The 15,025-nt window shown below is 51.7% G+C and overlaps 2 protein-coding genes across 8 annotated transcripts in view; one reads left to right on the forward strand and one right to left on the reverse strand.

The window, feature by feature from the left end:
- Positions 1–5,431, reverse strand: part of LOC119960642 (ER membrane protein complex subunit 4-like) — a 28,449-nt gene extending 23,018 nt beyond the window's left edge. For 2 of the 6 annotated variants that reach the window (XM_038788271.1, XM_038788272.1), the window contains exons 1-5: positions 5,223–5,357; positions 4,463–4,574; positions 4,104–4,257; positions 2,360–2,520; positions 1,622–1,762 (exon numbers count right to left, since the gene is read on the reverse strand). In XM_038788271.1, coding sequence (XP_038644199.1) covers positions 1,727–1,762; positions 2,360–2,520; positions 4,104–4,257; positions 4,463–4,574; positions 5,223–5,302 — 543 coding nt within the window. In that variant the 5' untranslated portion in view covers positions 5,303–5,357 and the 3' untranslated portion in view covers positions 1,622–1,726. The other 4 variants (XM_038788275.1, XM_038788276.1, XM_038788273.1 and 1 more) reach the window with 4 other exon arrangements.
- Positions 1–15,025, forward strand: part of LOC119960641 (zinc finger protein 850-like) — a 52,547-nt gene that overhangs the window by 25,828 nt on the left and 11,694 nt on the right. The gene's annotated exons all lie outside the window — the stretch shown is intronic.

Here is a 15,025-nt window from a genome sequence, read left to right on the forward strand (position 1 = left end):
AGTATCAGAGTGGAACACATTCAGCCACAATGTCCAGACTGACTTTGGAGCAAATCTCTTCTGGAACCTGGGAAGGGCAGTTGAAAGACCAGACACACATCCATTGGCACACATGTACTCCTCCGTAGGCACACTCGCACACGCACCTAGCCACCCTCGCACACGCAATATGCTGGGTACACTTGCGCATGCGCGTGCACCCACACACACGCATAGGCACATCCATACACATACAGGCGCACGCATACACAGGCACAGAAAAAAACATAGGCACACACATATACAAACGTAGACACACATACACATAGACATGCACGTATGTGCGCCCACTCACAGATATGCAAGCACTAAATATTAAATAACATAGAACATACAGTGCAGATGGAGGCCATTCGGCCCATCGAGTCTGCACCGACCCACTAAAGCCCTCACTGCCACCCTATCCCCGTAACCCAATAACTCCATCTCACCTTATTGGTTACTAAGGGCAATTTACTATGGCCAAACCACCTAACCTGCACGTCTTTGGACTGTGGGAGGAAACCGGAGCACCCGGGGTAAACCCACACAGACACGGGGAGAACGTGCAGACTCCGCACAGACAGTGACCCAGCAGGGAATCGATCGTAGGACCCTGGCGCTGTGAAGCCACAGTGCTATCCACTGTGCTACCGTGCTGCCCTACCGTGCCTCCTGTTGTCAGTGGGACATAAACTAGGTTCCCTGTCACATTGTGCCCCCTCAGGTGGATGTACAAGATCCCGAGGCCAATGTGATGGAGAGAAGGACGGCACTACCTACCCAGCCCTCTCCTTTCCCCAGCCTGGTGTCCGAGCAGCAATATTATCCTTCAGATAGCCTGACGTGGTATCTGGTGGTAATCGGAGTGTTTATGGGATCTTGCTGTGCAGTCCCTGCCAAGTTTCCCACATGAAAACAGTGACTGTGCTTCAAATATAAAAAGCTGCCGTGTTGATGGAAAGCTCTGGGCCTGTCTGAAAAGGCACAGGAGGAAGACAATCTCTTCCTTTCGACGGGTCACTCCCGCAGTGTAGCCCCCGCCATTCTGTGGGAGGAGACGGCGACTGCTATGCGCACAGCAAGATCCCACATAGCATTATGCAACACACGGTCAGGAACCTAATTTCAGTGAGGGTTTGAGGGACACCGGAGAGAACTTCCCTCCCCATCCTACTGTTGCTGCTTGTATTTTACATCCACTCGAGGGGGTGGAGGGCCTCGGTTTGACATCTCACTGACACAGCAGCACTCCATCAGCTCTGCTGGCTGGAATGACAGCCCCGATTACAGCAGCTTGACTCTCAGGTTACAAACCTGTGACCTTCCGGCCCAGGTGGGATGGAGAGCAAGAGCCACCGGGATCATCCGGGAATGACTGATTCAGGAGCCTCCCATCCCATCGTCAGCCCCAACACATCCCTCGTTCGTGGCTCAGCAAAGGGAGTTGAAGAATCAACGAATGAATAACCAGTGACAAAATACACAGTCCCTGCTGCCAACATCTCCGGCCATTCCGACAGTGGTCACAGGTACACGGGCCAGCTGTCTGTCTCTTTCTGTCAGTGTGTGTGTATGGGGCAGCGATGGGAGGGCAGGTTACCTGGAGCATGCCTGGTCCGACGCTAACCAGGAGGAAGCAGATTCAGTCCAGTGTCGATCATCCTCGGGCGTTGTCTCTCCGAGCGATGGGAGGAGAGTGGGACCATCACAGGACCAGCCCCCCGCCCATGTACTCCACTCTCTGTGAAAGGAGAGGAACATCAGGAATAATGAAATGAAATGAAAATCGCTTATTGTCACGAGTAGGCTTCAATGAAGTTACTGTGAAAAGCCCCTAGTCGCCACATTCCGGTGCCTGTCCGGGGAGGCTGGTACGGGAATATGAGTGGGAATAGCTCCTGGCGAGCCTGCTCCACTATTCAACAAGATTACGGCTGATCATCGACCTCAGCTCCACTCTCCCCGCACTCCTCCCCGCCCCACAATTCTCAAAGATATCTCCACCTCAGCCTTGAATACACTCAACGACCGAACATCCAGGATTCCCTGGGATAGAGAATTCCAAAGATTCACAAACCCTCTGGGTGAAGAAATTCTCCCTCGTCACAGTCCAAAATGGCCGCCCCCTTATCGAGACTGTGGCCCCGTGTCCCCGACTCTCCGGGATTTAGCCTCTCCACATCGACCTTACGGAGTCTCCTCAGAATTACACACCTTTCAATCGGGTGATCTAAACTCCAGGGAACGTTGGACCCGCCGCTCAGGCTCCAGAGCGCTGAACGGTCTCCTTCTCTTCCTATTTTCCTAACTCCCCTCACGTTCCGAGTTCAGATCTTACCTGGGGCGGCTGGAGGAATGCCAGCCAGTCGGAGGAGTGTGTGGGCAGCAGCCCCATCACCTGGCACTTGTAGACGGCCAGCACCAACCCCAGCAGGTTGCCGATGAAGTAGAGCAGACACTGCAGCCAGTGCTGAGTCGAATTCCCCAGGACCTTAAAGACTGGGAGTGGGAATGGGAAAAACAGAAAGATCAGGAACAGGAGAGAGACTGAAATGTTCACAGAGGATTGAGGGATCCTTGTACTCGAATCACAAACAGTCAGCCTGGAGATACAGCAAGAAATTGGGATGGCAGGTATTCCGTTAGCCTTCACCGAGGGATGGCGCCAGGGACCCGGGTTTGATTACAGCTTCGGCTGACTGCCAGTGCAGAGTCTGCACGTTCACCCAGTGTCTGCGTGGGTTTCCTCCAGGTTCTCCGGTTTCCTCCCACAGTCCAAAGATGTACAGGTTCGGTGGATTGGCCATGCTAAATTGCCCCTCAAGTGTCCAAAGGTCAGGTGGGGGTTACAGGGATAGGGAGGGAATTGGGTCTCTGTATGGTGGCCTTTCAAATGGTTGGTGCAGACTCGATGGGCCAAATGGCCTCCTTCTGCACTATAGGGTTTCTATGATTCACTGGAGTTTGAGTGAGGAAATTTTTATGCAATTGTACAAATTGCAGCTTTGGTCAAACACAGCAGGAAAAACTTATGCAGTTTGGGTCTCCTTATCTACAGAATTGCCCAGGAGGGAGGGTAACAAAGGTTCACCCGATTGGTTCCTGGGATGACAGGATTGTCCAACGAGGAGAGATTGGGAAGAATGGGCCTTTACTATCTTGGGTTTCCGAGACCGAGAGTCGATCCGATTGAAGCAGATACAATTGTAAATAGGGTTTGACAGGGAGATGTGGAGACACTGTTTCCTCTGGCTGCAGAATCCGGAACACAGAGACACAGCCTCAGGATCGGGGGCAGCCAGTTCGGACTGAGCTGAAGTGGAATTTCCTCACCCCATGAGTTGTCTGTAACCTAGAGAGTTGTGGATGTTCAATCACTGATTATATTCCAAACTGACATCAATGGATTGTTGGACACCAAGAGAAATCTCAGGGAGATATCTGTACACTGACTGGTGTCTATGTCCCGTCTCTCCCCCAGGGAGATATCTGTACACTCACTGGTGTCTCTGTCCCCTCTCTCCCCCAGGGGGATATGAAATGAAATGAAAATCGCTTATTGTCACGAGTAGGCTTCAATGAAGTTACTGTGAAAAGCCCCTAGTCGCCACATTCCGGTGCCTGTCCGGGGAGGCTGGTACGGGAATCGAACCGTGCTGCTGGCCTGCTTGGTCTGCTTTAAAAGCCAGCCCCTGGTTTAGCTCACTCAGTACTATCTCACTCACACTCACTCATATCTGTACATTGGGGGTATAAACCTACCATGCCACCCCCAATATGTTTTACTTTTGTTTTTATATATTTGATCAACCTTACAACCAGTTGCTACAGTATTTTGAGCCATAGAAATAGAATAACCCCATGTCACTTGGCAGTTACTCACTAACAAACTAACTTCTTCTCCTGTAGCAGAGTAAGAACACTTCTTGAAGGCCAAGAAATCTGGAAAGTAAAAGAGCTCCTCTTTCCCGTCCTTCCCGAACTCCCTCATTCACCGAGCTCTCAGCACTCTATTCTAAGTCCCATTCAAATGATGCCAGTTCAGAGCGGTTTCGCAGCTGCAGAATCAATACAATACTCACTTGCCGACATGGACATCAGTGCCTGTATGGGTCTCCAGGCCATCATGCAAACCATCATGATTGGGAAGATGGAGATGTTGTTGCCAGCCGTGTACATAATGAACAGATTCATGGGCAGCTGCTTCAATGGAGCCAAGGCAATGTCCCAGCAGAACTGAAAACAGAAAGCAAGCAGAGCATCAGTAAAGGGAGCCAGGTTGGGGAAGGTCACACCCAGGCCTGGAAATAAGGATGATGGTTAACATCACAAAAGGTCCCTTTAGCACATAGGGTGCAGCGGTTCACCAACCTAGTTAACCACTGTTGACAAACCTAGCCTGGCTAGCTGGACACCGAGGACACATTCAAATCCAACTTACTTTCTCAACCACGATCCGGTCTGTTTCTTGGACGCGGATATCTGGAAGCTGTTTGTCTGAATATGCGACTGGGCACATGAAGTCAGCCTGACCATTCTGTTTATCACGGCTCCTGTGAGAAACAGAGAACACAAATTGGTCACCTCAGCAACCCTTTCAGGACTCTCTTTAAAGAGGGAGTCTCTCCATCAGGGACCCTACCGTGGTGGCAATACTGCCAGCATGAACCAAACCATGAGCAAGCCAAGAGCACACAGTACCACTGCATCCACAAAACTGTCATGGTAATGGATGGCCACAAAAGTGGATTGAAGTCAACTGACAATCAGGGTGCCAATCCCCTTGTCCAGTCCTCTGTCAAATGGCGATCACACCGAATCACCGGAGGCACTAAATTTTAGCTTGAAAGTGAACGATGTTGAATGTCGAGAGAGCCAGTGCAGCACCCGGCCCTAGAAACCAGCAATCGTTCCTCCAGCTAACACCGCAGTTGGCACCCGATCAGGTGGGGGGTTGGGGGGGGGGGGGCTGAAATCAAGATGGTGTCTCAGGGTCGTGACCCCGGGAAAAGAAGCCAAGTGGGGTCGGAGTGGTTTCTAGGAGATTTGAAAAGCTGCTTTCTGCCAAGGGGCCAAGTGAGGGGTGAAAGGACCCTGGAAAACCGTGGGGTGTAAAGTTTTAGGTTGGTGCCCACATCCCTGGGTCAGTGTGCGGTGCCCTCCCCTACTCGAGCCCCAGGCTCCCCGCGCGGCCTCTGCACCTGCTGCTGCCGCTCGGGTTGAGCTCGAGGGTCCACTTATGCCAGCGCGCGCGGTTGGCGAGCGCCGCCCCCGCAGCCATGGTAACGCCGGCGACCGTTAACCGTCCCCCTACTCAAATCTGATCAGGGGAAGAGTCCGCGCGCTTCCGTCAACAAACCACACCCGCTGCAATGCGCATGCGCTGCTGTCCGGAAGTCCTCGGCGAAATGCAGACAGAGCTCGCGTCTTCCCCATCTTTGTTAGGGGCACGTCGATCCCGATTCCATTAACACTATGACCTAATGGAGCTCTTCCCCGCACAAAGATGGACACCACGCGCTGTCAGAGACATTGAGATATTGCTGCTTTTTCCCTCATTCCGTCTTACAAAGTACAAATGAAGTCCAAAGGACCAGATCACCGTTAACATTCTGCAACCAAAACCATAGCAACCAAATGTTAACGGTTTCTTCACAAATGATGCGAGACTTGCTGAGTTTATCCAGCATTTTGTTTTTATTTCAGATTTCTAGCAACCGCAATATTTTACTTCTATTCCCGTCCCATTTCTACCTCACATGTAACTGGGTATCATGAGTGAAGCTACCACCAGGCTCAGGGCTAACCCTTAAAGCCAAGTTGCAACGGGCAATGGAATATTGTGCCTTCCTGGAGGTGCTGGAACTGATGGGAGGACAATTTGTACACATTGGTCAATAGCAATGTTGCTGTAAAGGTTGATTAGAATCACAATATTACTGCTGTAACCAATTAATTGGAATGAAATAATGACAGCGATCTCATTGATCCGAATAAGTTTGATCTTTAATTGATTTGAAATAAATCATCTCAAAGAACAGGTGTTGAAAATTGAAATTGAAAATTGCTTATTGTCACAAGTAGGCTTCAAATGAAGTTACTGTGAAACGCCCTAGTCGCCACATTCCAGCACCTGTTCGGGGAGGCTGTTGCGGGAATTGAACCGTGCTGCTGGCCTGCCTTGGTCTGCTTTCAAAGCCAGCGATTTAGCCCTATGCTAAACAACCTGTGTTGAATGTAGATGGAGATGTCCTGTTTAATAATAATCTTTATTAGTGTTACAAGTAGGCTTATATTAACACTGCGATGAATTTACTGTGAAAAGCACCTAGTTGCCACACTCTGATGCCTGTTCAGGTACACTGAGGGAGAATTCAGAATGTTTAAATCACCGAGTAAGGAAGTATTTCGGAACTTGTAGGAGGAAACCGGAGCACCCGGAGGAAACCCACAAAGACATGGGGAGAACGTGCAGACTCCGCACAGACAGTGACCAAGCCTGGAATCGAACCCGGGTCTCTGGCGCTGTGAAGCAACAGTGCTTACCACTGTGCTACCCATATTTCACTCACTGTCATGAATTAGACTGAGCTTGGTGACGGGGTGGGTTCTGATTAATCGTCCACTGGGGACATAAAAAGGGTAAGATTTGTTCTGGTTATCCTCTATCAGTGGCATATCAAATAGAGCAGAAAAATATAAGGGCATGAAATCTGACTTCTCTCTTCAGAGCTGATGAGAGCTGTCTGTGGACACATTGTCTGGAAGTTATTGTCTGTTAAATGCTAGAACTCCACATAACTTCCGCCACAGCCCACTGCTCCATTCATCATGTCCCACTGCAACAGTGTTTTTGTATGCGGTTCCTGTCACTGAGTCTCTCAGCCTGCAGTAATACATCGAGCTGTCAGACAGCCGGAGCTCACTGATCATTCCTCACTTATCCCCACACATTTCAAACTGTCGAACGATGCAGAAAATCGAGTCCCCCACCCACTGCAACTTTCTACTGAACTTTGGGGAAGTGTACAGGTGACTTCCCCCCCCCCCCCCCCCCCCCCGCCCTTGATGCCCCACAATGTCAGCAGCTCAGACTCCAGCTCAATAACCCTGAGCCCAGGTTCTGCAAGTTGCAGACACTCCCGCAGATATGATTGTCCAGGATGGCAATGTTCTCCAAAAAGTCCCACATACTGCAATCCCGGCACATCACCTGTCCTGTGGACAACTCCAGCCCACTTATAGGGGTTATTAACTTGAACAGAAATAAACAAAGGATGCGATTATCATAGATAGAATTTACAGTGCAGAAGGAGGCCATTCGGCCCATCGAGTCTGCACCAGCTCTTGGAAAGAGCACCCTACCCAAGGTCAACACCTCCACCGTATCCCCATATCCCAGTAACCCCACCCAACACTAAGGGCAATTTTGGACACTAAGGACAATTTATCATGGCCAATCCACCTAACCTGCACATCTTTGGACTGTGGGAAGAAACCGGAGCACCCGGAGGAAACCCACGCACACACGGGGAGGATGTGCAGACTTCACACAGACAGTGACCCAAGCCGGAATCAAACCTGGGACCCTGGAGCTGTGAAGCAATTGTGCTTTCCACAAGGCTACCGTGTTACCTAACACCCAACTCCTGCAGTCACACATGAACCCGCTGGTGTCTCAGCAGGTTGGATGATTGATTGAATCCCTTCCCACACTCGGGGCAAGTGAATGGCTTCTCCCCACTGTGAGTGCGTTGGTGTGTCTGGAGATTGGATGATTGAGTGAATTGTTTTCCGCACACGGAGCAGATGAATATCCTTTCCCCAGTGTGAATTCGCTGGTGTTGAATAAGGTGAGACGATTGTCTGAATCTCTTCTCACAATGAGAGCAACTGAATGGTCTCTTGTCAGTGTGAACAAGCTGGTGTTTGATTAGATCTGGAGAGGTTTGACTTCCGGTGGCTGTGATGGATCAGTAAGCCACACATCTGGGAGCTCCCGTTTTAAAGAGATTTTTCGGCTCTTTTGAGGCCCAAGGAAGATGAACCCCCGCGTGCGGTGCTGGTGAGGTTCCACCAGTTCAGTGATCGGGAGTGCGTGCTGCGCTGGGCCAAGAAGGTGAAGAGCAGCAATTGGGAGAATGGGGTAGTGCGGATCTACCAGGACTGGAGTGCGGAGGTGGCTAAGCGGCGGTCCGGATTTAATCGGACGAAAGACGTGCTTTATAGAAAAAAGATAAAGTTCGGAATGTTGCCGCCCGCGCGCCTGTGGGTAACTTATTCGGACCGGCATTATTATTTCGATTCCCCAGAGGAGGCGTGGGCCTTCGTGCGGACGGAGAAACTGGACTTGAACTAGGGGTTGGGGGTTGCGAGGTCGGCTGTAAGATATTAGTGCTGGATTCTGCTGTTGCTGTGTTCTCTTTTTCTTCTGTTGTTTTCTTCTTGTTTTAGTACTTTTGCAATTTTGATATGGTTATTTACGGAGGGGTTGTTCTGCTATGTTTTTGTTTTTGTGCTGTGGGACATTGTCTGGGCTGTGTATCTTGAGGGGAGGGTCAGGGGGGTATGTTGTATTCTATGCCGGAGTGGGGGTATGGGGTGGGGCTGATATTTGGGAGCTGCGTCAGAAGGGTGTGGTGGGGCAGTGCAAAAGCACGGGCTTTCCTCTGGTTTCCCGTGCTGCGGGGCTGGGGGGTGGAGATGGTGACGGGGGAGGCGGGGCCTTAACTGGTTCTTCCCCGCGCTGGAGCGGTGCCAGGAGGAGGGATAGATTGGGGGATGATCCCACTTCGGGAGGGGTTGGGCTATTGGCGGGAGTTTCCGGGGTCAGCAGAAGTTAGCTGACCCACGGAAGTACAATGGAGGACGGTTCGCGGCTGGGAGGGTTCCTAGCCTGGGGGGGAAGGGAGGGGGGGAAAGGGGAATACCGGGTTGCTGCTGGTAGGGTCAAGAAGGAGCTGGTGGGACAGAGGTGAGGGGTTGTCGCTATGGGGACGGGGTCGAGCAGGGGGTGCTGGCCTGGGGCGGGCAGTCAACGGGCTATGGCTAGCCGACGGGGGAGGGGGGCGGGACGCCCTCTGATCCGGTTGGTCACCTGGAATGTGAGAGGGTTGAATGGGCCGGTGAAGCGGTCGAGGGTACTGGCTCACCTGAAGGGGCTAAAGGCGGATGTGGCAATGCTTCAGGAGACCCACCTGAGGGTGGCGGACCAGGTCCGCCTGAGGAAGGGATGGGTGGGGCAGGTTTTCCACTCGGGGTTGGATGTGAGGAACCGGGGAGTGGCGATTCTGGTGGGGAAAAATGTGTTGTTTGAGGCATCGGAGGTGGTGGCGGATAAGGGGGGTAGGTATGTGATGGTTAGGGGCAGGCTACAAGGAGAGAAGGTGGTACTGGCTAGTGTGTATGCCCCAAATTGGGACGATGCGGGCTTTATGAGGCGTATGTTGGGACGGATCCCGGATCTGGAGGCGGGAGGTCTGATCATAGGGGGGGGACTTTAATACGGTGTTGGATCCTTCACTGGATCGGTCCAGCTCCAGGACGGGTAGGAGGCCGGCGGCGGCCAAGGTACTGAGAGGGTTTATGGACCAGATGGGTGGGGTGGATCCATGGAGGTTTGTAAGGCCGTGGGCACGCGAGTACTCTTTCTTCTCCCACGTACATAGGGTCTACTCTCGGATAGATTTCTTCGTGGTGAGTAGGGGACTGATTCCGAGAGTGGAGGAGGCCGAGTATTCGGCCATTGCAATCTCCGACCACGCTCCGCATTGGATAGAGTTGGAGATGGGAGAGGTGTGAGACCAACGTCCGTTGTGGCGGTTGGATGTGGGGTTGTTGGCGGAGGAGGAGGTGTGTAGGAGGGTCCGGGCAAGTATTGAGGGGTACCTTGAGGTGAATGATACGGGGGAGGTTCAGGTGGGGATGGTCTGGGAAGCCCTGAAGGCAGTAATTCGTGGGGAGCTGATATCCATCCGGGCACACAGGGAGAGGAGCGAGAGGGATAGACTGGTGGGAAAGATGCTGGAGGTGGACAGGAGGTATGCAGAGGCACCAGAGGAGGGACTGTTGGGGGAGAGGCGCAGCCTGCAGGCTAAATTTGATTTGCTGACCACTAGAAAGGCGGAGGCACAGTGGATGAAGGCACAAGGGGCAGTGTACGAACATGGTGAAAAGGCGAGTAGGATGCTGGCTCATCAGCTGCGTAAGCGGGATGCGGCTAAGGAGATTGCTGGAGTGAGAGATAAGAGTGGGAATGTGGTGCGGAAGGGGGTAGAGGTGAATGAGGTCTTCAAGGATTTTTACGGGGAACTGTACCGGTCGGAGCCAACGGGGGAGAGGAGGGGAATGGAGAGGTTCCTTGACGGGCTTTCTTTCCCGAAGGTGCAGGAGGAGAAGGTGGAGGGGTTGGGTGCGCCGATTGAGCTGGAGGAGCTAGTTAAGGGGATCGGGCAGATGCAGTCAGGGAAGGCACCGGGGCCGGATGGGTTCCCGGTGGAATTTTATAAAAAGTTTGTGGATCTAGTGGGCCCCTTGCTGGTGCGAACACTCAATGAAGCGTGGGAGGGGGGGACTTTGCCCCCAACGATGTCACGGGCGCTGATCTCGTTAATTTTAAAGAAGGACAAGGACCCCCAGCAGTGTGGTTCATACAGGCCCATATCTCTCCTCAACGTGGACGCTAAGGTGCTGGCAAAAATCCTGGCCACCAGGATAGAGGACTGTGTGCCAGGGGTTGGGCACGAGGACCAGACAGGTTTTGTGAAGGGAAGGCAGCTGAACACGAATGTGCGGAGATTGCTGAATGTCATTATGATGCCGGCGATTGAGGGGGAGGCAGAGATAGTGGTGGCACTGGATGCGGAGAAGGCCTTCGATAGAGTGGAGTGGGGGTACCTATGGGAGGTGTTGGGGAGGTTTGGATTTGGTGAAGGGTTCATTAGATGGGTAAGGCTGTTATATGAGGCCCTGATGGCGTGCGTGGCTACGAATAGGAGGAGGTCGGAGTACTTCCGGCTTTACCGAGGGACCAGGCAGGGTTGCCCCTTGTCCCCCTTGTTGTTTGCACTGGCAATCGAGCCGCTGGCGATGGCATTGAGAGATTCAGAGAGGTGGAGAGGCTTGGTGCGAGGTGGAGAGGAACATAGGGTGTCGTTGTATGCCGACGACCTGTTACTGTATGTGGCGGACCCGGTGGGAGGGATGCCGGGAGTGATGGAGTTACTAGCCGAGTTTGGGACCTTCTCAGGTTATAAATTAAACTTAGGCAAGAGCGAGGTGTTTGTGGTGCACCCTGGAGACCAGGAGGAAGGAATTGGTAGGCTCCCGCTTAGGCGGGCAGGGGAGAGCTTTAGGTACCTGGGGGTGCAAGTGGCCAGGGACTGGGGGACTCTCCACAAGCATAACTTTACCAGGCTGGTAGATCAGATGGAGGATTAGTTCAGGAGGTGGGACATGCTGCCATTGTCGTTGGCGGGGAGGGTGCAGTCCGTCAAAATGACAGTGCTTCCGAGGTTCTTGTTCCTTTTTCAGTGCCTGCCCATATTTATCCCCAGGGCCTTCTTTAGGAGAGTGACTAGCAGTATTCTGAGTTTTGTGTGGGCACATGGGACTCCGAGAGTGAGGAGGGTGTTCCTGGAGCGAGGAAGGGATGGAGGTGGGCTGGCACTGCCCAACCTTCTGGGGTACTATTGGGCAGCCAATGTGTCAATGGTGCGTAAATGGGTGATGGAGGGGGGAGGGGCGGCGTGGAAAAGAATGGAGATGGCGTCATGTAGAGGTACGAGCCTGGGTGCCATGGTAACGGCACCGTTGCCGCTCTCCCCTAAGAGGTTTACCACGAGCCCGGTGGTGGCAGCGACCCTAAGAATCTGGGAACAATGGAGACGGCATCGGGGGGAAACAGGGGCCTCGATGGAGGCTCCACTGGGTGGCAACCATCGGTTCATCCCGGGGAACACGGATGGGGGATTCAGGGGGTGGCAAAGGGCGGGCATCAGCAAATTGAGGGACCTGTTTATTGGCGGGAGGTTTGCGGGCCTGGGGGAACTGGAAGATAAATTTGGCCTTCCCCAGGGGAACATGTTCAGATACCTGCAGGTAAAGGCGTTTGCTAGGCGACAGGTAGAGGGATTCCCTTTGCTGCCCTCGCAGGGGGCGATGGACAGAGTGCTTTCGGGGGTGTGGGTAGGAGAGGGGAAGGTGTCTGACATCTATAAGGTAATGCAGGAGGTGGAGGAGTCGTCAGTGGAGGAGCTGAAGGCTAAATGGGAGGAGGAACTCGGGGAGCAGATAGAGGACGGGACTTGGGCGGATGCCTTGGACAGTCAACTCTTCCTCCTCATGTGCGAGGCTTAGTCTCATCCAATTTAAGGTGCTGCACCGGGCCCACATGTCCGGGACTAGGATGAGTAAGTTCTTCGGGGGTGAGGACAGGTGCACCAGATGTTCGGGGAGTCCTGCGAACCACGCCCATATGTTCTGGGCATGCCCAGCACTGGAAGAATTCTGGAAGGGGGTGGCGGGGACGGTGTCGAGGGTGGTTGGATCCAGGGTCAAACCAGGGTGGGGACTCGCGATTTTTGGAGTTGCGGTAGAGCCGGGAGTGCAGGAGGCGAAAGTGGCCGGTGTCCTGGCCTTTGCGTCCCTAGTAGCCCGTCGAAGGATTCTGTTACAATGGAAGGACGCAAGGCCCCCAAGTGTGGAGACCTGGATCAGTGACATGGCGGGATTTATAAAATTGGAAAAGGTCAAATTTGCCCTGAGAGGATCAATACAAGGGTTCTATAAACGATGGCAGCCTTTTTTGGACTTCCTGGCTCAGAGATAGGTAACTGGGTCAATAGCAGCAGCAACCCGGGGGGGGGGGGGGGGGGGGGGTGCATTATTGTAGTGTTTATTCTGTAACTTTATAGTGTGTTAATATGCGTTGTTAAAATGCTGGGTTGGTCATGGGGATGGGGCGAATGTATATGATTGTTAATATTATTGTTATTTTCGGTATTTTACTAAGGTGCGTCAATGTTGTATAAAATCAAAATTTCTCAATAAAAATGATTTAAAAAAAAAAAAGATCTGGAGAGGTTTTAAAGGAATCCTCACAGAAAAAGCATTTAAAAGGTCTCTCATCACTGTGAACTCTCTGATCCGACCCCAGGCTGGATGACTTTGTGAATCGCTTCCCACACATGGTGCAGGTGAACGGTCTCTCCCCAGTGTGACTGCGCCGATGGCTCTCCAGCTGGGATGGGTAACTGAATCCCTTCCCACAGTCCCCACATTTCCAAGGTTTCTCCATGGTGCCGGTGTCCTTGTGTCTCTCCAGGATGGATGATCAGTTGCAATCTTGATCAGACATAGAACATGTGCACTGTCTCTCCTCACTGTGAATGGTGTAATGTTTCTTCAGGCTGTGTAACTGGTAAAGCCCTTTCCACAGTCAGTTCACTGGAACACTCTCACTCGGGTGTGTGTTGTGTGGGTCTCGGTGCATTTCCAATCACACTGATATTTGAAATCTTTTCCCACAGACAGAACAGACAAACATTTCTCCTTCCACATTCAAAGGCTGATGATATTCAGGTCCTGATGAATCAAGTGACTGTGTCAGATCTTGACATGATGTTCAGTTTGCGTTACTCATCTTGAATCCTCCTTGTACTCTCCTCACAATGCATATTCTCACCTAGTTTTGAGTCATCAGCAAACATGGAAATATTGCATTCAGTCCCCACATCCAAATCATTGATGTAGATTGTGAATAGCTGGAGCCCAAGTACCGATCCTTCCCGTACCTCACTATTCAGTCTGCCAACCTGAAAATGACCTGATTATTCCTACTCTCTGTTTCCTGTGAATCCTCAATCCGTGCCATTATACTCCCCCCACTCTTATGTTTACTAACCTTCTCTGTGAGAGTTTATCAAAAGTCTTCTGAAGATCCAAATGCACAACATCCATTGGTTCCCTTTATCTATTCGGTAATAATATTATTAAACAAAATCTCCGAGCACTGTTAGAAGGACAGTAGGGGGAGTTCGCACTGCTCTCTGACTAATAGTTTACTCTCAACCAATCTCACTAAAAGAATCACTGGTCATTATCGCATTGCTGATTTTGGAGGCTTACTGTACACAGAGACATCCGAAGTTGTGAAAGGCACTATATACTACAAAGGCACTATAATACCATGTGCAGCATGGTAGCACAATTGGTTAGCACTGTTGCTTCACAGTACCAGAGTCCCAGGTTCGATTCCCTGCTTAGGCACTGTCAGTGCAGAGTTCTCCCTGTGTCTGTGTTGTTTTCCTCTGGGTGCTCTGGTTTCCTCCCACAATCCAGAAAGACATGCTGTTAGGTAATTTAGACATTCTGAATTCTCCCTCCGTGTACCTGAACAGGTGCTGGAATGTGGCGACGAGGGGATTTTCATAGTAACTTCATTGCAGTGTTAAAGGAAGCCTACGTGTGACACTAATAAAGATTATTATTATTATAAATGCAAAGTCTTCCAACTGCAACCCGGTTACTGTGGCTATCAGCAACAGCATAGACACTCCCCTGTTTCATAATGTACAAGCTTAACTCCTAAATCTGATTAACAGCAGGAATAACTGCAGAATTGGAACATTGCAGTCACTTGTGAACTCGCTGGTGTCTCACAAGGTTGGATGATTGAGTGAATCCCCTCCCACACACAGAGCAGGTGAATGGCCTCTCCCCAGTGTGAACTCGCTGGTGTCTCAGCAGGATTGATGACTCAGTAAATTCCTTCCCACACACAGAGCAGGGGAATGGCCTCTCCCCAGTGTGAACCTGCTGGTGTCTCAGCAGGGCCGATGACTCCGTGAATCTCTTTTCACACATTGAGCAGGTGAATGGTCACTCTCCAGTGTGGACTCGTTGATGTGTCAGCAAGTGGGATGACTGAGTGAATCGCTTTCCGCACTGGAAGCAATTGAAGGGTTTCTCCCCGGTGTGAACCTGTTGGTGTCGCAACATATTT

Source organism: Scyliorhinus canicula, unplaced genomic scaffold (assembly GCF_902713615.1).
Source record: "Scyliorhinus canicula unplaced genomic scaffold, sScyCan1.1, whole genome shotgun sequence".
Lineage (NCBI taxonomy): Eukaryota > Metazoa > Chordata > Chondrichthyes > Carcharhiniformes > Scyliorhinidae > Scyliorhinus > Scyliorhinus canicula.